The 27,518-nt window shown below is 39.0% G+C and overlaps 1 protein-coding gene across 1 annotated transcript in view; it reads left to right on the top strand.

Annotated features, from left to right (window-relative positions):
- Positions 1-26,885, top strand: part of LOC104838661 — a 44,467-nt gene extending 17,582 nt beyond the window's left edge. Inside the window, exons 14-34 of the mRNA XM_010578525.1 lie at positions 617-698; positions 1,309-1,446; positions 2,180-2,342; positions 4,132-4,253; positions 5,649-5,789; positions 6,834-6,947; positions 7,346-7,474; positions 7,965-8,126; positions 9,245-9,409; positions 10,522-10,687; positions 12,042-12,226; positions 12,826-12,918; positions 13,203-13,407; positions 14,355-14,542; positions 15,244-15,341; positions 15,752-15,936; positions 16,944-17,146; positions 17,711-17,900; positions 18,583-18,692; positions 21,989-22,128; positions 26,621-26,885. Of these exons, the coding sequence (XP_010576827.1) occupies positions 617-698; positions 1,309-1,446; positions 2,180-2,342; positions 4,132-4,253; positions 5,649-5,789; positions 6,834-6,947; positions 7,346-7,474; positions 7,965-8,126; positions 9,245-9,409; positions 10,522-10,687; positions 12,042-12,226; positions 12,826-12,918; positions 13,203-13,407; positions 14,355-14,542; positions 15,244-15,341; positions 15,752-15,936; positions 16,944-17,146; positions 17,711-17,900; positions 18,583-18,692; positions 21,989-22,128; positions 26,621-26,885 (3,244 nt within the window). The remainder of the gene's footprint in view (positions 1-616; positions 699-1,308; positions 1,447-2,179; positions 2,343-4,131; positions 4,254-5,648; positions 5,790-6,833; positions 6,948-7,345; positions 7,475-7,964; positions 8,127-9,244; positions 9,410-10,521; positions 10,688-12,041; positions 12,227-12,825; positions 12,919-13,202; positions 13,408-14,354; positions 14,543-15,243; positions 15,342-15,751; positions 15,937-16,943; positions 17,147-17,710; positions 17,901-18,582; positions 18,693-21,988; positions 22,129-26,620) is intronic.
- The last annotated feature ends 633 nt before the right edge of the window (positions 26,886-27,518 follow it).

Raw genomic sequence — 27,518 nt, 5'->3', positions numbered from 1 at the left:
AAAACATAGCCCCGTACTAGCTACTATGAAGAAAATTAACTCTACCTCAGCCAAAACCAGCACTGTGTCTAAACAGAAATATCTGGTATGGTGTATAAACAAAACTGTAGGCTTTTGAGGGTGTTTAAGAGGTGTAATATTTTCAGCCTTGGGATATTTCAGATATTTCTTAAATTTCTAGCAAAAGACCTTTGCACTGAAAAGTCTTCTAAGTTCTGTTAAACTCTCTAAGAATTGTAAATTCTAAGTCTGGAAACCATGATAATGCTTGCAAAGTCAGGTTCCAAAATGCCTATCTCATTTTTAAAAAGCTGATGTTTTTACTATGGCTAGTAAATTACTAGCCAAAGTGATTTCTGATCCAGTGGGCCACATTCTGTCCCTGGGATGCGTACGCAGATTTTTCACTGAGGTCAGAGATTGCACTACTGTTTGGTCTCCTTTACCTTTGTATGCATCAAAAAATGCTAGGTGGGTAAGCATTCAGTGGAAGGTATTGCAATTTGTAACTCTAAAAGCTGTGGCAGACTCAGAGATTACTTAGATGAACTTGTGCTGTCAGTGAGAGTGGACTTTCTGAAATATTGTAGAACAAAAGTACATTTCTTCCCTTTAGTGAAGAGTTGAATATAAAAGCACTCCAGACGCATCCTGTCTTTCTACAGTACTTCCCCGGTGCAGCAGAACTGTCTTCTAAGGTAACTGTCTACAAGTTGTCTGTCACATACATCACTAAAATTAGACTTGTCTAATATTTTATGAGTCAAACTGCATTATTTCTAGTACTAGTATCTCTGACCTTTTTGTTGTTGTTGTGGTTGTTCACATTTTCAAAGATGCTAACAATCCCAACCTACTGGAAAGCATTCATTCCATTCGAGTCTACTTCTGTGCATCTGTATTAATTATGACTTCTGGTAGACTCCTCTCATGAATGTTTTTAATTATTCTGGCTACTAAGAAAAGAGAGACTGGGCAGAAAGCAATTCTGGATATTGGCTCTTTGCAGTGCAGAAATACACGACAGCAAGGATAAGCAAGGAAGATGAAAGGGGTTATTTGTCAGTCAAACGCAGCACAGTTACTCCTGCTTACATAAAGACTAATTTCTTATGCATGTTGTTCAGTTTATGTTATTCTGTAGCTGTGCCTTCCATAATGTGAACATAAGGGAAAACCAGATCTCTCTTAGGTCCTGGGGACCATAATATAACATACTGTGCGAAGAATGCAAGCACAATATTTAAGTTTATTTTCTCTTTCTCTCTCTCTCTTTTTTCCCCCCACATTTAATGGAAACTTGAAAAGGTAAATTATGATATGACTGAAGCAAAAGGCAAACTCTACCTCAGTATGGAAAAAAGGGATTTCAATGTTACAGCTAAGCTAACTTTCACTGGAACCAGCTACACTAATGTCATTGAAATAATACAGACAATGTCCCAGGTTGGTATCATCAACTCAGACGGCAAAAGGCAAGCTGTGACTGCCCTGTTTCTAGAGTGTGGCACTCAGGATGCTGGCTGCCAAACAGTGAAGGTCAAATACAGCTCCAGCTGCTATGACGTGTTTTGCCCTTGATTTCTCCAGTAGCATGAGCAAACATTCAACTGTAGATTAGTTGGGTGTCCAATGGTACAAACTGTTGTTTGATTTATATTTGTTTGCTCCTATAGATGGAGCACATATATAAGAAATAAGAAAAATAATAAGTTATAAACTGAGAAATTGCCAATTCTTGTTACGCAGGTAACACACATTTCTTTTTCTAAATAAGGAAGAAAAGATGTCACAAATAGCTATTATCATTTGTGCTATCTGCTGGATTTATTCTGTAATAGTGGGGCTCTTGATGTTCTAAGAATTATTCAGCGAGATAAAAGAGAGATAGAAAATCAAAACATACAGTAAGCAAAGACTATTGTAAAGGGGATACTCAGTTGCTCATGTATGTTCCATTATTTGAGAAGATGACTTGCTGTAGAAATTAAGTCAGGTAGAAATTAACAGCTGCTTATACAAAAGCAGTGGGCTTTAGTTTATCATTGCTCTAGACCTTTTATAAACAAATTTCTAAAGCTAGATTCCACAGGACTTTACAGTATCAAAATTGCACACTTAGGTTTTTAACTTTTCAGAGAACTTGGGATTTAATATGTTTCCCCTCTTTCATTTTTAGTTAAAAATTCTTCCAAGGCAGCTTGTGTTTATGACGGTTTACCAAAAAGGCAACAGAACACGTATGCTGAGGCACATTGCTCTGCGGGATGGCAAAGAGATAAAGCTAACAGGCACTTACACTGGACTCTTCCCAAAGTTGGCTGGAGGTCATGATGTTCAGGGTAGGTTTCTCAAGTCTTTTGCCAGTGTTGATAGCAGGCTATAAAATAAACTAAACCACATAAATCCGATTTCAAAATGCATATTCAAATGGGTTTCAATCCAGGCCTTCCAAGATCTTAATTGCTTTAAATTCATGATAAGTCTGGCTGTTAGAAACATCCACTTCAGAACACTATTTCTGCTTTGTGGATATGGAATGTAAAGCTTAAATAAACTTCAGTAGTTCCAGGGAGAAGTTTGGCCAGAGTGGAAAGTCATTAACAAGTTAAAATGTCTGTTGTTATTTTACAACAAATTTCAGAAGTGTTCTGGATTAAATGAAACATTTGGTTTTATTTTTATATTTGCTTTTGAATATTTTAAATATTTAATGAAAAGCAAAGGAAACATAGGAACTAGTTTAGGACTAAATACCATTTGTAAACAGAGAAGATAGTTAAAAGTATTGCAATTACTTTCATTCTAGCTGAAGTGCTAGGATACTTAGCTGGGAGGTGGCTGACTGTGGTTCACATCTGCATTTGGTTTCACTCAGAGCAGTGATTTGAATGAGAAATCCCAGTGTGCGGCACTCTCCCTCTATTCTTCCTGATAGTTCCATTTTGAATAAAATAGTTCCATAATTCTGTGCCAGTGAATGTTTCATTTTTTTCACAAACACAACCAACTTCGGTGGGAGAGAGGGGAGAGTACATGTAGTATGAGCAGTTGTACACTCTGCAGTGTAGATCAGGGTCTTGGTTCTGTAATTTTATGACTCAAGGATCCACTTAGAAAGTACTGTAAAAGAAACGTATGTATTTCCTTCCAGGAGGAGTCAAGGCGCTGAGGAGGAGCTTTATAGGATCTGTAGTCTTACTACGCTGTGAGGTTGCCACGTGTGTGAAGTGTACACCTGGACTTGCTAGCCAGAAATGCCCCCAGATCCACAAGTGCACATGTAGCTTGAGGAAGATTAAGCTCAAATACCCAGTAATCCAGTGGTCAGGTTGCTCACTATGAAGTGGGTACCTAAATGCAGATCTCTCACAGTTGAGAGAAGGAAAGGGTTTTGAGGTGACCTACATTTCAGATTTGTCCTTCAGTCACTGCACTAGAGGTATAAAGAGACACATCTCACAGATAACATTTTTTTCTGAATGTTGCCCAGGTATCACTTTGAATTTGGAGAGCAAAAACATTTCAAGTTAATTTTTGTTTATTTTTCTGTATTCTTCTTGCTTGGTATGTTTTTGTCCCTCCTGGATATAATTTTATTTTTTTTAATTTATTGCCACACATTTCTGAGGCTTTTTTCAGAAACTGTAATAAATTCTGTTACTCTACTGCATTGGGTACTGCAGGGAGCACTGGTCACGCTGGTACTACCTTAAGGTGCTAAACCCTTATGTTGAGGCTATGTTATCTGAAAATAAAGAAAATAACTGCACTTACTTGTTTGAGAGTTGTAAGCTATTCCTCTGCCAGTGTAAGGTCATCTCAGCTTCATAAAGATTACTTTCCTGGCTGTTCTTGCTGGAAGTTGCTTTGGGTGTAGGTATCGATCTTTTGATTATTGCAGGTAATTACTGTTTTGCTGGTAAATAGAGGACGTCTGTTTTCCCTTACTTTTCTTCATATTCAGCAGAAATCAGTACACTAAAGTGATTGTGGCTGTTGGGTAGGTGCACGTGTGTGTTTGAGCCAAGACCGTGTTTTCTCTGGGAACCAACTGTTGCCCTGCTACCTGTGGGAGAATATGTCCTATGCCTTGTATGGGGAAAACTTACTTGCTTTTTTTCCTTGTAGTGGAACTTTTCCATCCTCTCTCCATCCCTTTCCCATGGCATGCCAGGGTCAACTTATACGTGAAACATTCAGCACGCAGTCACCGGGATGATCTTACTGTCATTTGGAATGAGAAGGACCAGGTACAACAGCCCAGAGCAAATAAATGTCAGGAGAATTACAAGAATATCAAGTGGGTTTTGTTTTGTTTTGTTTTGTTTTTTTTAAAGACATTAAGCAAGCCAGGGAATTCAAGTAGGAGGCAAACTTTCCTCCTTCTTGGATGTATAAAAGGCTATGGAAGATGAACAGCTGATATTCTTGTTGGATGCATTTTCAGGCCATACTATTTTTTTGTTTGCAGTAACCCCACAGCTTGCAGCATAACCAAAGGCAATGAAATGCATATCGTTCAAAGCACTGGATAGGCTCTAGGACAATTTTTGAGAGTAGATGGAAAGAATAGCACAAACATCATGTTTAAACCAGCTTAGGGGGAAAGAAATAAAATCTAAAATAAGTAAGTGTGAGCATTAGTGCGAGGTTGAAAAGGATGAACCACCTATCTGTTGCATGGATATGTGCTATGTTTACCCACATAGAAGTGTGGCACATACCTGTGCTTAGTATTTTCAGCATTACTGATTCAATTGAAGCTCTTTTGTATTTCATTCTTTTGTTCTCCTCTTTATTAGTAAGAATGACAACTTTGGAACAGTTTAAACCAGCTTTTATTTTCTTGAAGTAAGTCAGCATTAATTTTTAAAAATATAGATAGTAAACCCCACAGAACTAGGAGAACTTTGGGTAAGTTGATTTTCAAATGTGGTTAAATGGGGGACCTTACTGACTTGCAACTAACTGTGCTATCTTTATATGTGCATCTGAAATGGAGCACCTTGGCTGAGTATTACATTATTTTCTGAATAAAGTACAGATAAAAGGCAATGTGTAAAATGTTACCATATACAAACATAAATCTGCCTGCAAAAAGGACTAGAATTCTTAATTTCTTTAAAAAGTTCTAAAATTCCAAAATTTACTTTAGAAGTTGTACAGAATGTATTTTTGTACTCCTACTTAAATTACCACAACAACTTAAATACCACCACTATTTAAATTGCCACAAAATTATTTTGCTCCCAGCAGCATTACAGAATTTAGTTCCTGATTCTGCAAATGTTTTTTCTTGTGCTTCAACTTTGCAAGCTGCATCTTAAGCACTCTGCAGCAGCGGAGCCTACAGTCCCTAAATATGAGACCAAACTTAAGCCTCATAAAACTTAAGTATGGTTCATGATTTTAGTAAAATACAGAAAATAGTTCTACTTTCAGCTGTGTCATGTAGGAAATTCAAGTAGCAAGAATGTCCTCATTTGAACATTGATTTGCCTTACTACTTCAAAAAGGACTTTATTATGCACATAATTCGTCTGAGGAAAAGGTATTGGGAAGTCTTACTGGGTGTATGTTTGAGTTCAGTATGTGAGAGGTGTTTTATTTCACAAGTTCCTTTTACATCTGTTGATATGGATCAGATATCAGTGTCATCTTCTCTGAAGTTTGGAAGAGACCATATGAACTACAGAGCCACTGTTGCCCACCCCTTTAATTACACTCTGAAGCAACTGGAGGTCCATTCCCTGTCAGAAAGAAGAGGCAGAAAGTACAACCAGCAGGTGAGATCAAGAGAAAGGGCTGCAAAATACAAAGCTGTAATACTATATTTACTGTTAGCGTGCCTTTCATCTCAAAGAATTGCAGAACCAGATTATCAGCCTGAAAAATGTAAAGAGCACCAAGTGCTATTATCTCCTTGTGTCCAAACTACCAGCATTGTTTCCTTTTCTAAGCATAACTGTTGCTAGCTGACAGTATCTGTCTTGCAATTTTAGCATTGACCCATTTTGGATGGCAAGAAGCCAGAAGTGCACAGGAGCCAGCCTAGCAATGAAAGTGAGGCAAATTTTGTTCAGAAAGTCCTATTCCACAAAAAAAAAAAAAACCCAAAACAAACAACAAACAGGAATCCTTCGATACCCATGCAGCACAAACCTAAATTTTTTGACTATATAGGAAATTGCAACACAAGTGTGAAAATGTGTGAGACTAGAAAGGCTTTAGAATACAACTGTGAGGTGCACTTGCAAAGCATATATGGGGAAAAAGAGGAAGAACTCCACAAATCATACTTCATGATCAAAGACTACAGAATATTTTCTGCCTGAAAATGCACTGCATGGGCCAAGACAGTCCAGTTGCTGAGGCTGAAGACTTTCTGCTCAATAATAAGCTGCACAAACTGTGCAGTGTTCTGTTTGTTCATCTGGAGTCTTTTTGGTACTCATAGTGGTGCTACAGAGTGGTCTCAGGTTGTTTTCACTAAGTAGTCAGTATGTCTCAAGCGTCATACTTAGAAGAATAAATTCTCTTGTGTCATTATTCCACTGGTGTCAATTGCTATGCATGATTGACCCAATGCAGCTTCCAGAGAAGATAATAGAACGACTTCTGTTGCCTCAGTTGTGAAAGTGCAGTTTCCCCTGTGTGTTTAAGGCCCTGAGCTTCCAGGCCACATGGAGTTGAACATTGTTCTGTTGCAGTTTTAATTGTGTTTCTTTTTTTCTCCACTGAGTGGAGCTCATTCTGCTAGATCACCCTGCAGGCTCTTCTGCTAGCCCTAGTCTTGCTTCACTGGACAAATCCTTCTCTTCTGGTTTCAGCTGCAGCTAATAGGGAATGGTGGGCAGCCCGCTGATATCCGACTGACCCTGGAGGATAAATCCAAGGTGAACATCACTGCCTGGGATGGCTGTATGACACTCTCTTCAGGTCAGGTATGAGTCTTTGAGTCTATGAAGGGATGGCTATAGCTAAATTTCTGGTTTTGAGTCTCACTGAATTTTTTCTGCGCTTGCCTTTTACCTGAAGTCAACCTTTTCATGTCTCAGAGGAAAAAAAAGAAAACCTCTGAAGAATTGTGTTTCATGTTGCCAGATACGTTTGTATTTGGGATGCAGCTTTCCCTCAGGACAGAATCATCAACCCCTTAGGTTTCTTGGTAGAGACTGAAGCAGTCTTTTATTGGTATAGACCATTCAGGGGTTCTCACAGGGGTGTATTTTTGCCCAGAAAGCAAAAATACTATATACTTTAGTATATATTTTAGTATATAGTGAACATATTTTTTAGAAAATTACTAATATGTATGTCTTAATTTTTTCCCCTCTTCCAGCTTCAGAGAGTGTTAAGTATGGAACACCTGCATGCATGTGGGTCTCTAGAGCAAAGATCAGCATTGTTTAACGAATATCTAGATCTGAACTGGGATGACAAAAAATTCAAGCACAATTTAACGTATGAGGTAGGAGAAGGCAGTTGTATCTGTTAACTCACTATTTTTATGGAAGCTGTTCTTAATAGATGGGAATTTATTTAGTTTTTGTATGTAATTTTGAGTGGATTTTAAGAAAGCTTCTGCAGAGTAACACTTTCTGTGAAATACCGTTATTGCGTTTTTACCTTTTACATATTGTCTGCATAGGAAGAAAGCTAAATGTAGCATAATTAAGGAAAAAATTAGTTCTTACAAACTAGAGGCCTCACTTGTGCCCTAAATTTGCAAACCTGTTGAGTTAATTCTATAGGATGGGGACTAGTAAATGTCTGATAAGCCAAAACATTGGCAAGTGGAAATGTTACATTTTGGAAATGTTAGGTTGAAACCCTGAAGCTACTAGAATAAAAAAAGCCAGCACGCGGACAGGGTGATGTTGAGAGATGGGATGAGTGGGCACAGAGGAGTGTCTAAGATTCTGTTGTCACATTTTAACTCTTTTCTTGGTTCATTGCAGAGAACTCAATTCCTGTATCCTGATAAATTTCAGTTAGAAGCTGTTCTGGAAAATATTTTCCTGACCTCATGCACCAAACAGAAGATTCTGGGTAAAATAGAAACAAACTACTCATCTTGCCTGGACTATTATACGAGCTTTGAGTTCTGTGACCTTCCAAACGTAAGTCTCACATAAATATATTGAGCCTACTTCACTTTAAATGTAATTACTGGTTTGATGACTCAGTTTTCCTCAGCTGCAACTTTTCACAAGAATTGCCATACTTCTGTAACTTAACGAACCATGAATAAACAGTGTCTTTTGATGGGTTAGGCAGAAAGGTTGTGTTTGCCGCTGTGGTACATTCTATGGTCCTGTTATGATTGTAAACATTCCCGCTTCCTCCATGTTCTTTCTTTCCTATTCCTCTCTCAAAGTTCTTTTAACTTCATGTTTCTGGAGAATATCAAAAGAGGCTCATAAGTGATCAAAAAGGAAACTAGAGAAGAATAAAAGTGCTTTCCTTCCCCTGTCGGTAAAAATTTACTGGGTTTTTTTGGCTGCTGTGCTGGTAGTAATGAGTTTTTGAACCTTACTGTAACCTCACAGTTGTAATTTATTTTTCGAACCGAAGACCCATCCATGATCTTCCTTAGGTGCACATTGGACCCCAGAGTTGCCTATAGATAATCACAACAAACACAAAACTTTGAACTTGTAACAAATGTGGTCTCATTCCAGTTGCCAGTAGATAAAATGCATCTCCGTTGGTTTCCTCATTTACTGTCAGAGTAGGTCACACCCTGTTAGCAATGGGAAACAGCAGCCAAATTTTGATGCCAGTGAAAACTTTTTCCAAGACCAAGATGTGTTAGAGCCTGTTTATAATGCAAAAAATGTATATGCGTGTCACTTCAAAATCAGGTGACTCTGTATTCTTTTGGATCCTTTTCTGCAAAGGCATGCATCAAAATGCCTAGCTAGAGTAGTTGAGAAGCATAAGACCAAAAAAAATTGGACTTGTTTTAATAAAATATAGTTATATTCCAGCTGTTCATCTTGTCTTAGGCTGTAATCTCTGAACATGGTTTGTTATACCACAGAAACTGAAGATGTAATGAAGTAAGACAGTGCTGTGAGAAGGAGGATGTGCTGGTTTCTGAAACTACAAGTTTTGTTCCTCACTTCATTGTGTAATTTCATGAGAATGCTAATGTTGTACAACCTCTAACTACTCTATGTAGAGCCCATTTCTTTGGAAGAATTAAGCTTTTAACACCTTTTTTGTTCATACTTAGGTAATTGTTTTCTCTGGAAAACACCAGCTCAACAAAGATGACATCATTTTGCAATCAGAGGGCAGAGTCCACCTTGCTGATCATAGGAGAGATGAAGGGTTGATTGGAGTATCCTTAAAAAATCAGAGTACAGCTGATGTAAAGAACTATTCTTTGGAAATTGAAGTGAGTTTTTATTTTATTTTAGTGGCACTGGTTTTTGGTTTTTAAAGGCCTACTGCCATCTATCTTCCAAACTGATCAGGTGCAGCCAGTGACGTTAAAACAGCAGGCAAGTACAGGCAGCATAAAATACTCCTGGTTTCTTTAGTGCTGTTTTTAAAGGAGCAGTTATGCAACGTACATGCAGTATGATCAAGAAAGAAAAGAAGGCACCAATGTTAGTTATCTGCAGAGCTCAGTGACAAATATAGTAAGTGTATATCAACTGGAATATATAAAAGTTTTAAGAGGCTATGTTTTATTACAGCTCACCTTCTTCAGCATGACCGGTCTGTTTGGTAAGGTATGGTTTTTTGCACCATAGCAAAAAAAAACGGGGCGGGGAACAAAATGTGAGACTTATACAAAGCATTGTTTACCAGAGGAAAAAAACTGGCCTTAAGAAAGGCACAGAACAGCTAATATGATGATGCTCATCCTGAGGCAAATCTCTTCCTTTTTTCTCTCCCCCTGTATTTTGCATTTACTCTTAATTTTCTGTGAAATGAATAAGGTGGGGAAGCTGATGGTGGCAGCAGAGTCAAGCAGAAAAGTAATGTGGTCAGCACCATCCAAGCTCTTCATCAGAAGTAATGTGGGTAGTCTGTCGTAATTAACTGAGACAACAGGCCACATCTTAACAAAATGATGATGATTTAATCACTAAGAGGCTAAGACAAATACTAAATTATTTTTACTTCTCTCTTTAGAAAGGAGGGAGATGAAAGACGTATCAGCTGCTCTACTTGGTTTTTATCTATTCTTTATTTTGGAATAAATGGCAAAAATTAGCAGCCTCACAGGGAACTGACTGTTAGAGTATGTTTCTTTCATTGCTACCATTAAAATTTTGTCCACAAGCCTCGTGCTATCCAGTCATTCAGCTCTTGAGCCAATCATTCTAATGCTTGTGCCTCTCTTAAGAGTGTAACTCCTGTGCAGTACACAAGCATTGGAAAACATTTCCCTCACTGCTTATCCTTCTGTGGCAAACACTGATATTTGAGCATCATCTCTGAACATTCATTAATTCTGTGTGGTGGCTTTGAATAAATGTTTTTCATTTATATCTGCAGTTAAGAGCCTTTGAAGATATTTGGCTAGGCCTGACAGGAACTGCTGCTTCCTCATCCGTTCAGAGCCAAATCCTGGTGGAGGGGATTATTGATCAGAAAGAGAAAGTAAAATTAGCTGCTTCTAAAGGAAAGGAGTGTTTTCAGTACTACATGGGGTATTTGAAAGGTACGTACCTTCACAGACAACACTTTTAGTCATATGATTTAGTTTTAGGTAGTCCTGCAAGGAGCAAGGGGGTTGGACTTGATGATCCTTATGGGTCCCTCCCACCTTGGGATATTCTAGGGATTCTATGATTCACAGCTGTCATTGGTATGAAGAGGCAGGAAGAAAGGCTGTGTCTCTCTAGTACCAAGCTAGCTGAGTTTCATGGCGATTCAAGCTATGGTCTTTCAGATAATGAAAAGCTGAAGCTTAAAACTTGTTACACAAAGGTCAGTTTGGGAGACATTTTTATGATTACTAGCCAGGGAAGGATTATAATGGATGGTGATCGAAGATAGGCTTCATTTCATCTTGATTTAGCCATCTTAAAGTTGTGTGCCTCCTTTAAGATAATCATTACATTCCAATTTCAGTGAAGGGAAAGAGAAAAGCACCTCCAGAGGCTGACTCCACCCCATGCTGAAACAGATATATGAAACAGGACGTATGAAATCACCCTCTGCAGGTGATTCTCTCAGCAGCAGTCAGTTCTGACTGACAACAGAGAGGAAACAGGGCTGTTGGCTGACTGTACCTAACTTTTAGATGACTAAAGTTCGATGGAATGAGACCTGCTGCAAGTGCTTTCTGTTGTGACTCATCCACCTTTCAACTACCTTATATTTGTATGCAAACCAGGTAGATGTGGTGGTATGACAGCTGTCTCAAACTCATGTTACTGACAATCCCAGTCCGAGTTTCAGTTGCGGATTTGCCATTCCACACTTCTGCAGTGGAATTTCTCTCAGGTTCATGGCCTCACTTGTAAGTGCTGTAATGTATTTTGAGATTAAGACCATTAGTTTGTGAATTACTGAAGTCAGAAGTTTGTAGAAATTATTCAACTCAACTGTCCTAACCCAGATTCTACATGTAGTTTGCCAACCATTTCTGCTTATGCTTGTCAGTACTTGGGCAGAAACAACTTATGTGTGTGATGGGTGGATGAGTGACTGACACTTTCATTTATAGTCTAAGCAGTTCTGAAACATCAGCAACAAAGGACAGTGGAAGACTAAAGTAGAAAAAAGTCTGTAAATCACTGGGACTGAGAGAATTATTTAGATTTATATTAATGCAGTGCTTTCTTTGCAGTAGCAAATCTGTATTTGTAAATCATTCACAAGCCACACAAAGAGAAAAAAAATCAAACACTGACACTGATTTAATTTTCTCCTGTTTATTTCCTCTTGGTTTTTTTTTTCCCCAAACACCTAACACTGATTGATCACCTAAGTAATTAAAAAGCTGGCTTTGAAACAGTGTCTGTCAGTGTTGTTCCTGTAAATGAAGCTGTTTCTTTTAATTCTCTAAGGGGATATGGAAGAAGGAGTGGAAGTCAGTGCTTGTACTGATGGGCAACAGATGGCTACCTTTAACACCTATCTCAACATTAATGGTGAAAGGCAAGAGAACATGGGACAAATGACCCTCGCAGCTGTTAATGGAAGCTTGAGTCTTCTGGCTCATGGATGTGGGGATCCAGTTCTTAAGGCTGAGGTGAGACCCTTCAGTGGCACTTAACTGCAGTGTGATTTTTCCAGAACATTGTTTAATCTTGTCAGTTTGATGGAGCATCTTCCAGGTAGGCTTCGGGTGTGAGTTTTGGGAGTAACCAGGCAAAAGGGGGAATTACTCAATTTTTAAATTCATAATAACATTATTTTTAACTTTGGTGTGAAAAGATGCCATGATGAGAATTAAAAAGTTCAGTGATACCTAGAAAGCATAGAAAATATGGGACCCCATCCTAAAGCGTGTATCCTCCAAAGAGGGCAAGTAAATAAAGCGAGAGCAGCAGTAGTGTGCCAGGGCTGCTCAGCATATTGATCATAAAACTAAGATTAGAAATCCTGAATGTGCTTTTACTTCTAATAGGCTTTCACATACTCTCTGCTTGGAGGATGCTTTTTGGTTTTTCATCCTTAGACTTCTATTGCCATTTCTAACCACTGAATAACGCTGAAGTCATTTCCCCTGAGAAATGGGAGGCCACTGTAGATCTTTGCTGGCATTTAAACTAGTACAAACTTTGAGTGATTTGGACCCAGCACAAGCAATTCTAGATCATAAATTCAAGGTTTTTATTAATCTCACAGTACAAACTTAATGAAATTGGGAGCCTTCTGAAAGCCAAACTGATGGAGAAGATTAAGAAGTTTGACGGATATATGTGGAGATTCAGGAGATCAGTAAGTATCTGTACATCATCTGTGAAAGCACCATAAAATGTTCATGCAGTGTTCATTAAAAATCATTATATTGCATGCAGTTATTTTGTTTTGCTCAAACATTTAAATGGTTAATCCTGTGCTAACCTGCAATTCATACATAGACAAAAAGCATGTTTCATGGTAAAGATCCTGTATCTCTGCACCAACACTGAGGAGTTCAGAATTGCCTTGGAATGGAGTCAAAGCTTTGCTTGTGATCACTGTGTATTTTGATATTTCTTCTTTTTTGGGAACCACTGTAGGTGCAGCAAGTTGATTTTCTGTCTGAAGCAGCTGCCTGGCCTTCGATAGCCTTACAAAAGGTAGCAGGATTCCTCCACAGTGTGGGTAGAGCTGTCACCCAGGTGTGGAAGCAAAGTGGAATCAGGCAGATTCTGAGAAGCAAGCTCCCGCTTTACCTGGATAAAATTCAAGACATTGTCCAGGAGATGCAGAATGAATTGCAAAGTAAGCAAAACCATGCAAACCAAGGAGAACAAGAGCAATGTCAGTGCAGGGCAAAAGAAACTTGAGTATAAAAGATGCTGAACAGCACAAATGTTTCTGTTTTGATCTAGCAAAAAGTGCTGACCTTGGCTCTTAGTTTACAGAGTGGGAGCCTTGATGCAATAAGCTCTAAGTAACTGCAGTGTGACCACCTTTATAATGAAATCATTGAAGAGGCGTTCTCTTGCACACAGGAGTCTGGGTTCAATTGGATGAGAACAGAGACCCAATTCCTAAGCTGAAGCATTTCTGCTAACAGTCCACTGGCAAGCATTTCCTCCCAAAGGGCTGTTCACACCTGTCCTTGAGTTTTGAATGCTTGTACTAATCAGATTTCACTTGATCCGTTTTTTCAAAGTCTATCCAGTAGTCACTAATTCACTCTCAGCTGGACTATGGCTCATACTGAAACCATTGACAATGTGGTCAGCTGTAATTAGCTGAGGGAACCTTCAGTTCTCACAAGATTAAAACCTCACTTTGGGCCACTTACCTCTCGACTCTTCCCACTCAAAAGTGGGATTTAGTTGATATACTGTGTTTGAAATTAGTTGTCACCAAACTGTCCTGTAATTCCTTGAGCGGGTACAGGTTGAGCTGTACAGCTTTGATGGTGGCATATTGCAAAACATTCCTTGTATTTGTTTTGGAAAGCAGCAATGTATTTATATTATAAGGCATATGTGCGGATCAGGTTATAACTAAAATGCTTCTTTCGGTTTTTCGTAAGACTGTGTCCATGCACACAGCTGTGAGGTGTGCCTAACTGCCATAAAAACTAAGCTGCCTTTTCCTGTTTTCTGTGTCCCTCCTTCACTTATGCTGGAAGCTGTGGGGAGACAAACAAACAAACAGCCACTTTGTAACATACTAGCTAAGGTTTGTTTCATGTATTGTGTTTGCTTCAGAGCCGTTAGCAACTTTGAAGGATGCCTACTACGATGTAACCTTGAAGCCACTGGATGAAGTTTGGCAAGAGAAGACAGAAGAGTACATGAAGAAAATCCAGGCTTTTTTACCCAAGATTGTAAAAGATGTGTGGCTAATGGAACCAATTCAGGTGGCATTAAAGGTTGTGAAAGCAGGCTTGGATATGGTTTGTATAACTTAATTCTCCATTTTTAATGGTTTGAAAGACAAAGCCTACAAATTTAAGTCTCAGCTTTGAACTATGGATATACAAAAACAGTTAAATGTTTTTGTTTATAGAAATAGTGAGGTTATATTTCCACATAACAAGCTCGTACGCAGCTAATTTACTGTTCTTGAAATATTTGTCCTGCTTTGAGAGCAATACTTTTCCAGCTAGAGGAGAGGTTGTTTTACTAGTTTTGGTTGAAATCACAGCAGCAGTAATCCGTCATTCATGTAGTTTCTGCTTTTCTTCCAGAGGGAGGAGGAATTGTGATTCCAACAAAAAATGTACAAATAGGTTTGGGGTCTTCTAGCTGAAATGAAGAGCATAAAGGATATATCATGACACCAATTTATATTAACAAAGAAGATATCAATCCTTTGCAAGCTACTGAAGCACATTAACTCAGTGAAGTATTGGTATACTTTAAGTAATGTCATTTTAGGAAGGATGTACTTCTGTCCATTATTTGTTGCTGTAGTGACTAGTGTTTGTCCTCTGGATGTTAACCTCTAAATGACAAGATGCTGTCAGGCAAGTAAAAGAGAGACTAACATGCTATTTCACTGACTATTGATTTAAAACTCATTATTGAGTACTGACCCTGCCCTGAAGCCATACTGAATTCAGTTTTGTAATCTCCTTTTCTGGCTCTCCAATAGACTACACAGCAGATGCTCAGGTGGGCAGAGGCCATGTTTTCTAGAGCTGTGAGCAAGATCCGGAAGCCCCTACTCAACCTTTACAGTTTTTCAGCCAGGTAATTGGTGGTTTTTGCAGGATCCCTGCTGCCAAGTAGTGTTCTAAATGGATACGTGCATAGTTAGTTTTCATATCAGCTTGTACGCTGAAGGTTGCGGACAACCACCTGGCCATTCTCTGCTTTGGGCACATGGCATCACACCATAATGTTCATTTTTGTTGGCTACCAGGACAGGCTGCATTTCAAAAGATGCTACTCAGCAGCAAACAGAGTAGCAATGACTACGGTAATGGGCCTTATATGGCATGGTGTAGTGCGGGTCTTAGCCATTGTATATCTTTGTTTTGCCATTCTAACCAGACTATAGTTCTTATGAATATTTCACTTCCACATTTCTAATAATAAAGCAACTGCATTTCATCAGCTTAGCAGATAAGGGCACATGCTGGTTTGTTTGTATTCTACAGGAACTGTTCGGTGGCAGTAAAACTGCCAGTACTTCCTAAAGCAGACCGCTCCCTGGATCTGGCAAATATTACTAATTATCTCATTGAAGAAAAGCTAATGAGGCCTCTCCAAGACCTCTACAATATCAACATAGTTGCAGAGTATTACAGATTCAAACGGAGGATGATGGAGAGTCCCTTTGAATGTAAGCCCTTTCAAAGTGCTGCTTTGTTTTGTAACTGGGTCTATTTCCACTTAGTTCTAAATTTTACAAATCATATTTGGAAGAGTGGTTTATATAGAGATGGTTGCTAATTAATAATTTTCCTATAAACTTCATATATAGTCTTTCTTGTAAAACAGTAATTGTATGTATAGTATCAACACTTTGGGTAAAGCTGACATGCAATAAACATTCCTATACTTAATACTCATGCAAATTTTGCAACTCTTCACACTTCTACTGTTGAGACTAGAAATGAGCAGGTGGCATTTATGAGTCTTATCTATATGCTTTTGTGAGTCGATACTATGGTTCCGTGCCAGTCGTATCTGTTGGCCCTGAGCTTTGTGGTGGAGGCTTTGTCCATACTTTGAGAAAAGCATTGCTAAATGCTAAAAGACTGTGTTAACAGTCCCAACTGTCCCTTACAGATAGTGGCTTTTCCAGAAAGAGCCATTTTTAATGGCTTCCTCCCAGCAAGCAGACACAACAGAGGGCACTGAAAGTAGGTCCTCGTGACCAAATACTCTAAGTGATACGTCAGTCAGCAGGGTTTCCTGGACTGCGACTCTGTTTGATGCTCTGGTTCAGCAGGATATTTTTTTTTTTGAGGCAGTTAATATTCTTGCTGTTTTCTGCATAGGAATGTATAATGTGTATATGGGGTGGGGGGGGGGCTTACAAATATGACTATCAAGTAGCATGACTATAAACCAAAATAAGCTTTGAATCCTAATTCCTGTTTCTCAAAGTTTTAGGACAATCAGATGGATCTATAATGAAAAGGAAATTATTAGATTGTCTCCTTTACTGGGGAAATTTTTGTTGCAGAGCAACTTTAACTAATTAAAATGTAATAATAGCTTGAGAAGGTATTGTAAGAGTATGGCAGCCAGAAGCTGTTTGTGTTGCAGTATGCAAGTAGTAGCACAGCACTTACCAGTCTGTGGAAAACTCACCGATGTATCTTCTGAAATACCATTCTCTAGATCATGCGATATTAATGGGGACCAAGCATCTTATGACTTTTGATGGAAAAATTTATGATTTGGCATCAAATTGCAGTGTACTTCTTGCCAAGGATTTTGTCCACAATACTTTCACTGTAATACTGAACGAGGAAACCAGTAACTCAAGATCACTGTATGTGGAGATGAACCAGACCGTGATCAGTATCTACCCAAGACTGAAGGTAGGAGGGGAAAGTCAAACATTCTTCCTTTCCAGACCAGAAATTATCTTCAACCAACCAAACAACAACAACAACAAAAACAACAAACCAACCCAAAACCCACACAAACACAAAGAAAGAAAGAAAGAAAAAAAGTCTTCAAAATATTAATGCTCAAAACATAGATCAGAACAGCTCTCAGATGTAAGTGCTAGAAAGTAACCACTTTTTAATCAGGAAATAACTCCCCAAAACAAAACCAGTTTTAACTCAAGGGCTGCCTCTTTGCTCTCTGGGTACTTAAAAGTGAGAGAGGCTCAATGAACTTTTCAGCTTTCCTCTTACCTGGCCCAAGAGGATGGCAGTTAGAGAGAGCTGGTGAACAAACTGGGCCCATAGCCTCAGTGGACGTGGGAGGCTTTGTGCTTTCCTGCTCTTTCAGAAGTTTAACACAACCCTGTTCTTATTCTCTAACTCTGGGCTGAGCAAAGTTGACCCCATCCTACCTGCAAACCCGGACTGAGCTTGCCTGTCATTGAACTTTCACCGTGACATACCTGAAATGGCATTTTCATTTTAAAACAGATATCCAAGATGTATAACTTTTCCTTTATGGAAGAGAACTGCCATGTGCTGGATCAATCCCTTGAAAAGAATACCACTAATTCAAGGAGAGAAACCAACAAAATAGAAGTGTCTAATCAGAAAGGAGTTTCTGTCTCTTGTGACTTTCAGTATGATCTCTGCACTGTCACTCTGGCTGGCTGGCATCATGGTGAGTATCAATCATACAGCTTTTGTCAGCTGTTAGTCATTTTTTCTGTATCTCTGAATTATCATCACCTCTAGTACCAGCATGTGGGTTGTCTTTCACTTGCTTTTCCCCTCTTCATTTATACATACCCTGGAAATGGCCTTAGGCATTCCCAGTTATTGCCAAATAAAGCACAGTAATGTATCATTCCAGTAAGAACAGCAAGTGTTTACCTAGGTTACTATTGTTTCAGTGCAATAAAGCAGATGATAGACAGAAATAGGGGGTAAATGTAATGCAGTCAGCCCAACCCCCATTCCTGTGTGAGAATCACTGCTCTACAGCAGGCTTATCTTGTCAAACCTGCAAGAGCACACAAGAGGGAGGCCTAAAAGCTTCCAGGTATATTTGGAATATTCCTATCCATGTGCCCCACACTATTCCAAAGCTCAGACCCCTGAGATTAGCAGAGAATGGATACGACGCCTTGATCTGGTCAGGAAAAGCAAATGAACAGCTAACAAAGATGACAGCGATGCAGTCTGAGAAAAATCCATAATGGATGCCTGGGCATACCTTCCCTCTTCCACATTACAGCTGAGCTCTGCTGTACAGAATAATCACAGCCCAGAGACAGCATCTAAAATTCTCCTGTGTCTGCTCATGACAACTACTATTCTGCTCCATTTCAATTCCATTCCAGGTATTTCAGCTGGGCTTTTTGGTACCAATGATAACGAAGCTGGAAATGACTGGATATTTCCTAATCGTTCCTTCACTGACAACGTGCAAGAGTTCACGTGGAGCTGGCAGGTAACAACCTGAAGGGCTTCTTTCTATGCAGATTACCAATGGTGCTGCAGCACAAAGGGCAACATCCAACATACTGTTTTGGTTTAGATGAACCAAAGCTAGATAGTGAAAACAGCAGCATACTGTACGTAATTTGTTTTCCTGTGCTTAACCAGGGAAAAGTTGCACATATTTGGTAAAAACCATATAAGAATTCCCTGTAGATAGGCATTGAGCATTTTTGGCCAAAGTGGCAAGGTAAAACATAGAGGCTGCTTCTGCTGTTAGAAGGAACTGATGTTGGAACCAAGTATCTCTGATGTTTTCCTACTTGGAACACCTCTTTCTCGAATGCAGAGCCAGGTGGTACTTGGTCTGGGACAAATCCATATGTTCGTCAGTCAGGCCACAGTTTGTACCAGGAAGTTTTCCCTCTTGGAAGTTTTCTTTAGAGCTGTTTGTTGTTGCTGGGTATGTTGAGCCTCTTCAGTTTCTTCCTCCTTTTCATCTTACCAAGAAACAAAACTTCAGAAACCAGTAACTAATAAAGTTCCTCTCCATACCACTAAGTGCTGAGACTTTTTTGGAGGGTTAGCTGCTACTGATTTAGTTATTAACTTGCATAAAAGGACTTCCTATAACCATCTTAAATGTTGTAACTGTTTTATACCAGTAATGTTATACCTCTTTGCTTCAAAGAGACTTAACCTTAATTCATGTCACTTATTTTCAGCTGAAAATAATCTACGAAAACATGCAGGTGTACATAGCCATTTGTGAATGCAACTGACCAAAAAAAAAAAAAAGTAGCCTTACTGTGCTCTCAAGCCATGTTGTCAGGATCCTCTACATCCCTTCAAGCCTAATTTGAGAATCTATTACAAAAAAAAAAGAAACCAGCATCTTATTACTACTAAGATTTTGTGACTCTTCCCTTTACCTTCTCTCACCAGAAGATGTTCGAGTTCTGGGCACAGAAATGCTACTATTTTCACCTTTATGTCAGTGCTTTAAAAAAGAGGATTGCTTCAAGTATCTTGTACTTTTCCTTGCTGTTGGAGAGATATATCTAATGAGTTTAAGTTAATAATGGGGTGGGATCATGACGTGACTGACTGTAGGTATAATTTTCTTAATTGCTACAAATACTAACTTTAATATATTCATAAAAAAGCAACCATCTAATGCAAAACTACCCAGAGAGGTTGAACTAAAAATAATAATCAATTAAAAGTAATACATAAGAAACTTACTGTCATAAACAAGCTGGGAAGTCATGTGTGTCCTTCTTTAAGTAAGTGGCTGATGGCATAATGGCTGGCTGCGCTTATGCTATTGATTGGTACATTTTATTTGTAGGCCATGGCATCTTTGCAGTGCTGTATACCACCAAGAAAAATTTATAGATGACTCCAGCTGAACTCTGTGCTCTTTGCAGTCATATCCCGTTCAGAAAAAAGTAATAAAAAGACTGAATTGCCAATAATGTACTGTTGTCATACGTCATTAAAGCAATGGCCAGAAATACAAATGTGCCAAGTCAGGAGTTCATGCAACATCTTAGAAACTTTTCTATAGCAGTAGGAAGAGATAAGATGGTGGAAATACCCAATTCAAACAGGCAGTGCATTCAGCTGTGCTGATAAAATGGAGCTTGCAAAACTCCCTTCTGAGCAGAAGTTTTAGCACAGCTATATGCAATACAGAAAGCGAAAACACCATCAGGTTAAATCTGGCCAGGTATTGAAGCCTCAGATAAAAGCAGTCAGTCACTCCGCATTGCTGCAGTCACCTCACATCGAACTACGAACGCAGACTGGCAACTCGCTACCAGGAGCTTTATTACATGCCTTCGTCATACACTGACCTTGCAAATAAGGTCAGTGAAGTTCTAGTGTTACATGACCAGCTGCTGTACAAAATGAGGAGGTTAATAAGGAGACTGCAAATGTCTGACTCCTGCAGGATGAACGTTATCGGAGAGATTAAACTGGCAGTTAGTTTTTCCTTAGTAATTAAAAGAACTTGAGTTTACACTTGCTTAAAGAACTTCTAAACTCAAAGATCTGCCAGGAAATTACTGATTAAAAAAACATAGTAAGTTGCTGATCTGATACAGAGTACTAAAACCAGTGTTCAGTCAACGCAAACCCTAAGAAACTTTAGCAAATGCTGCTCATTACTAGTTAATATTTGGTATCATCAGCTTTTGACTGGTGTGCTAAGGGACCTTACCTGAACCATGTACAACAAAACCCCATTCACATCTTACTGTCCAAGAATGCCTGTAATTGTAGGGACCTCCAGTTTGGTGTTTTTTTAAAGCTGCCTTGGTGTTTATTACCCATGAATAACCCAGCAAGGATATGAATTTTTTTTTTCTCCACCAGAAAGATCTAGTAAAAGCACAACTCTGATCTGTCACATACAAGTTAAGACAACTAGCCAGCTACTTACTGTGTTAGCAGCCACACACCACAATCCTTCAGTGAAAAACAAAATTAACAGAAAAAGGAAGCGATGTCTGTAATCTGTAATATTTATGAGACATACACTGTTTGTTTATGAAGAGTGCAAGGTACTTCCCAATATTAATGAACAATAAATGTTAATCAGACAAACCTACTGAGCTGCCTGTATCTCCCTTCAAACCATCTCACACTGGAAAAAATCAAAGAATTCACACTGCACTGGTGTTTAAAACAAACAAACAAAAACTTCCACTTGAGTAATGCTGTTTTCCCAGGTGAACAAGTGCAGTCTCATACAGAAGAAAGTGAAGCCATGTCCAATTACAGCTAAGCAAAAAGTCTGTAAAGTGTTTTTCGAAGAATCACATTCACTTCTTAGGAACTGCTTCAAAGTTGTAAGTATAACTTCAGCCACCAAAGGACTACCTGAATACCCAAATGCCATACTTCAAAGGAGTACTCGTAACTATTGCAAGGATATTGAAGTTTAGTTGCAGATAACTTCTTTAGAAGTAATCAGAACAACAATCCAGACAGAAGAAAAGGTGTTGTATCACCATAAATAGAAATTAAGGTCCTTGACATCCACAAAATAGTGGAATGACTTTGTACCACTCTTTAGCATACAGGTCTAGAATTTGGAAATACAAATAAACCCCTCAATATTAGGAAGAGAATAAAGGTTTGCAAATGGTCCTAACACGGGCGGGGGGGGGGGGGGGGGCACACAAATCAAACTTCCTTTTCAGTTTACCTGCAGGTGCATTGCCAGATCGCTGTCTCCAGAAGAGCTGTATGCTTGCACCCTGCACACCACTCCTCTAAACAATGCCCTTTGTATTAAAGGTGGACCCTGAGCCATTCTACAGCATGTGTACGTACGACACCTGTGAATCACAGGACCTGAAGGCTGCCTGCAGTTTAGCAGCAGCATTTGTTCATTTGTGCAACCGAAATTTTGTCCCCGTGGAAATTCCTCCTCAGTGGTAAGTTTCATTTCTTTTCATCCTGAATATTCTGACTGCATTGCTCCAGTACTTACATGTCCATTATTCAGAGCACATGAAAAAATAAAACCAGTGAATCTGACTATGGGCATGAGCAAAACCGATCCTATTCCTGGAATTATTCTTCTTGCTCCTTGTCTCACCCTTTCTGCTGTGCACTCAGAAGCACACCATAACCCACCCGATTTGTACTCTCTAATGGCTTAGTTATTTCCTCCTAATTTGCTATGTAGGAGGCAGAAAGATACTTGCAGAATATGGTGTGATTGTTCCTAGGAGTTCCACTTTTCAGATGCTATTTTTGTTTCAATCTTTTTTTTTTGTCTGAATAATGCATTTGGGTTCATATTAACAGTAATACATATTGTATAGATGCACTAAACATACTCAGTGACCTATTTTTGTACTTTTCAGTCTCTCGATGAAATTAATCTATCTTCTTTAAACTTAACCTAGAATTTCAAGATTATCAATACTTGTATTTTAATGCAGCTGTCTTCCGGGAATCTGTTTAAAAATGCAAAGAAAGCTGAAAAGCCTGAAAAAAGCAGTAGTGCTGGCTTGAAATTTTTGGCGTTACAATCCTTTGCCCATTTCTGTTGTTATTGTGCAAATTAGTTACGGATCCTCACATTTTCTGGTGAAGGTGCACACACTGCTGCATTGCATATTGCTGCAGAAACTAGATTAGGACAGTTACTGCTCTAAAAGAGACTGGATTCATGTGTTCTGCTAACTGTATTTGTATTACTTGGTAAGTGCAGAATTTTAAGAAAAGAATTCTTCTTCTGTAAAGAAAAAAAGCTGTGTAAGTCCACAGCCCCAAAATACTTGTTAGTAACAAAATTTCATCCCCTCTACTTATTTTATTCAGAGTTACTGCATTATTACTACAGAGTTACTCCACAGTTCAACTCTACAGTTGCCATTTCCACTATGCGTAATCTTACTCCAGTCCAATTTACCTATTGTGCAATATAAGTACCTAAAGAACAAATGGCTGCCTGTGCCAGAGAAACACAATAATCTGAAACGCCTTACCATTTAAGGATAATAGCAGCTGTATATTTCGGCATTTGCTGTATTATGTATATTCACTAATTTCCACTATACACCTTTTCTACAGGTTTTTTATTAAACTCTGTCTCCATTGGATATTCTGCATACAGTACCTTCTTAGAACTATGATATTTATTGACTACAAATTGCTACGTAAATAATGATAATTTGTACCACTTGAGTAATACTATTCATATTGCTGTCTTAAGAGAGATGACCAAGAACATCCCCAAAACTTATTCTTTTATTCATCTGCATTATGTTATTCCTTAGTTTAGACCAAAAAAAAAACCAAACCAACAAAGCCTTCTTTGAAATTTGCTGTATGCTTGTATCTTTTCATTGAATGAGAAAACTAAAGGCAACACACATACCAATTATTGTCATACTAATTACTGATACTTAATAACTTAAGCTGTAATTATATTTTTACAAGACTGCAATGGAAACATTTACTCTAATTAAATGACGGAATCATGCAGAAGAGCCAATCATCCTTTTGCTTGAAAGGAAGCACTTGGGTTTACACTCCTAGCTTTTATGCTCCATGCTTTGCTAAGGCCTAGTAATGAGAAAACAGGGTGGGTTTTTTAATACATGCAATGAAATGTTATTCATTTGCATTTGTAAACTCACTACCACCTCAAAAGAGTGATCTGGTGACAACAAACATATTTGTGGTATGCTTAAAAAGAAATATTTACAAATATTTGCTGACTTCTCATGCACTAAGGAAGGGAATAAATATCAAGTATTTGTAGATAATTGTGTTAGCCATAAAATAAAAACCTAGAAAAAGAACACTCAGTATATGTGTTAAGTGCATCACATGCATACCCTCCCATATGTGGTAATAATGCCACATGTCATTATCTGCCTTACGTATTCAGTTCACCCAGTGTGTAAGCAGCAGATGGCCATGAAATTTCTAGGTAATATCTTGTAGGCAGTAAGTGGCTTTAGCTCCGATAGTTTATATAAACTCTTCAACACATGAATATGAAATATAGAGACAAATTTTGTTAAATCTGAGCCTGAATATTCAGTTGAAAACAGGGTTTTAGAATGGCTCAGTAACCAAAAGATTGAAGTCAGCTAGTGCTGCTAGTTTACAGTATCCCATTTCTGAGGAAAGGGATTGGAATTACAGTGGATCACAAGCTCAGTTAACAACAGTAACATGCTATTAAAGCATGCTATTAAACAAGCAAAGTATACTGGGGATGTACACATGAATAAACATATTTAAGACAAGAAATAATTCTTCTCTATTCAGTTTATTTTATGCATCCAGTTTAGACACCATGTTTTAGTTAGTTAAGTTGTGAACCAGTTGAGAAAAGTCCAGAGGTCTCTCTGTGGGGGAAAAAATTGAAAGGCTGAGGGAGGACATGAGTTACGTCTTTAAATATGTAAACACACTAAAGAGAAGGAAGTGTAACAGACCAAACTGCAGTAAGGGAGAACTAGGTTTGACATTGTGAAAGAGTTTGTGATGGCCAGGCTAGTCACGCATCATCACCAATAGCCATCTAAGGTCACAGGAACAAGAGAAAATTTCAGTCAGTAATAGCTAACTCTGCACTACTTTCCAGAAACTCATTCTTGTCAAGGACTTCCATTGGCTAGTTGAACTAGCCAGAGCCCATAAATTTTAGTAATAACGCTGCTCTTTTCCTCCTAAATGTGAATTTATCATCAAACATGAAGAACGAACCTTACACTAAACTGAAATAAAGATGTATCTAAGATAAAACTGTATGTAAAATGCTAGAATACTTTTTCCCACAGCTTTTTGATACTGTCATAAATATAGCTAATGCTATTTTTTTTTCATAGATTTATTGTAATTCAGCATAATAACAGCTTGTATTACATGCGACTTGTTACTTGCTATCCTTTAAGTACTTACTAACCACTCAACCGGATTTCATCTCTTCTTCGTTTCAGCTTGAGCCAGTTCTGAATGGCAGATACCAGCCCTGAAGACAGAAGAACCCTTTCAGCACCCAAAATAAAACAGCTATTTTAGGTAGACAAGCTAGAAGCAATAGTAGGGAGAACAGTAAAAGTGTGAATGAATTAGTGTTAGGACTATAAAGATAATGAAGCCTATATAGCATAAAAGGAAAGCTTTTCACCCAGAAACAGCCAAGGGAAAGAGGAATGATTTCAATGCAGTGGCAAGAAACTATAATCAACTAGAAGAAACTGGACATAAGACACATTTACTTTAAAAAAATTCTCCCATTCAGTGGCACAATTGCCTTTTCCCAAGCCTCGAACTGTAGCATGAATACATTTAAAAAATGACAAAATGTCTTTTCCAGCTCAGATTAGTACAAGTGAGGTACTTTGTGAAAGCAGTGTATCAGCTTTGAACCTGTGCAGAGATGTTGACTTTTGTTTTTCTCCAGAACTGAAACTCAGCTGTTCAGTGAATTCTGGAGAAAGAGACCTTTTTCCAGGGAAGTGCCCAAACACACAAGAGGGCCAAGATAGAAATAAGATGGTTAAATAATTGAAAGCATTTACTAATTTTAATTATTTTTATGCTGGCTGATTTTTCCCTTATTAATGCGTACATTGTTAAATGAGAAGCAGCTTTCTTGGTATCTGTTCACCAGTTTCACATTCTCCCTCTGTGTCTTCAGAACCCCCTTCTCAGAAATCAGTTTACATGTTGGGAAAAGGTGACTGACACCTATCCATAAAGTAGTCTTAAGGTGTTACAGATATCACTGTGTGAAAGCGTCTCATCTGTTAAATTACTTTCTATATTGTAGGTCTAATGATTAAAAAAATGCATTACATTTCTCCACTCAGTACAAGGAATGTGATTATTCCCTAGTAAGAGGTAACACTGCAAAATCCTTCAGATATCTTTGCATAAGAGGCAAACATTGAAATAATGGTGAACTATGAAATAATGTTAATAAACATTTGACTTCCTTGTTTTTATGCTGGAGTACATTTTTACAGATTATTTGTAAGAATAAAGTACTGATCTACAGCATTGGAACTAGCTGTGTTTAAATGGCTCCCATGGTTCCTAAGAGACAAAAACAGCAGCTGGCCTCAAGTTACCTTGTGTATGCTGCTTTAGTCTACGCTCACTTTCCTGACACTTACACTGTAGTTTTAATCAAATTCTAAGTAAAACATGATTCTCACACTAGTCAGGAAAAATTCCTACAATTGTTAAGGATTCCCACCCACACGAGATGCTGCTATATAAGACATGGTAGAAATCAAGTCTTCCTCTGCAGTAATTTTATAACTGCTTACTTACAGAGAAGAAGTGTTTTATAATGAAGCCCAAATTGTATGAAATAAATATTTCTTTAAGTTAAAGAATATTTTTACCAGTTATTTATTAAAAACCCGCATAATCTTCTCCCCAGTCACTCAGTGCATGCCAAGCATGGCAAACGCCTTCGAAAAAATACTGCCGTGATGGCTGCAAGAACAAAGCAAAACGTCAGCAAGTAGAGCAAAAGGTTCCGAAGAGCTGCGTTACTTACTTTTCAGCTAACTGCAGCGCGCTTAGGGATACAAAATACAGAAAAGAGTTTAACTCTATGCTAACTGCAGATGGCAACCCCGAGACGGATGCAGATCCTGGGTCTCCTAGAGGCTGCATACAGCACACGGCAGGTGCCAAAGAAGCCATTTAAACGCCAACGGCCTTTCTAAACCTCAGCTCAGCCCGTCGACAGCTCTCTCCCAGACGCTCCCAGGCTACGCACACGCAGGCTGGCGGCGCGGTACTCGCAGGAGAGGCGAGACCGCGACCACCCAGGCGCTCCGGGCCTCGCCAGACAACGCCGCCGCCCGCCCCAGCCCGCCCCGCGGTTGCCGCAGCCGGGCGTGGGTCGCCGCCGGCAGGGGGCGACAGCACCCACCTCAACGGCGACTACCGGCCCGCCGGCGTCCCCGGGTTGGTAGTCCTCGGGTTGGTAGGTGGCAGTCCCCGGCCCCCCGACCGCACCGACCGTCCACACCACCGCACAGACCAGCAACGCCAGTCTGGGCAGAGCACCACCGCTGCGGAACAGGGCTAACAGAATAACGACCGCGGGGGGCTGATGAGAAAGAAGAACCCCAAACCAAACCACCCCTCGCTTTTCGGTACCCTGCTCGTCATTTGCGCTCAGCATGGATCGACAGCTTTCACGACTAGTCCCATCTCCATTCTTTTGCGTTGGCACCTATGCCCTTCCTATGTGCCAGACGGACTACTGGTGTTAGTGGAAAGGCAATCTCCTTTTCGTGCCTGTTCGTAAAGTAACTAGCAACAAACACGCAGT

Source organism: Haliaeetus leucocephalus, unplaced genomic scaffold (assembly GCF_000737465.1).
Source record: "Haliaeetus leucocephalus isolate CR32 unplaced genomic scaffold, Haliaeetus_leucocephalus-4.0 Scaffold636, whole genome shotgun sequence".
NCBI lineage: Eukaryota > Metazoa > Chordata > Aves > Accipitriformes > Accipitridae > Haliaeetus > Haliaeetus leucocephalus.
This window is presented reverse-complemented; position numbering and strand designations above follow the sequence as displayed.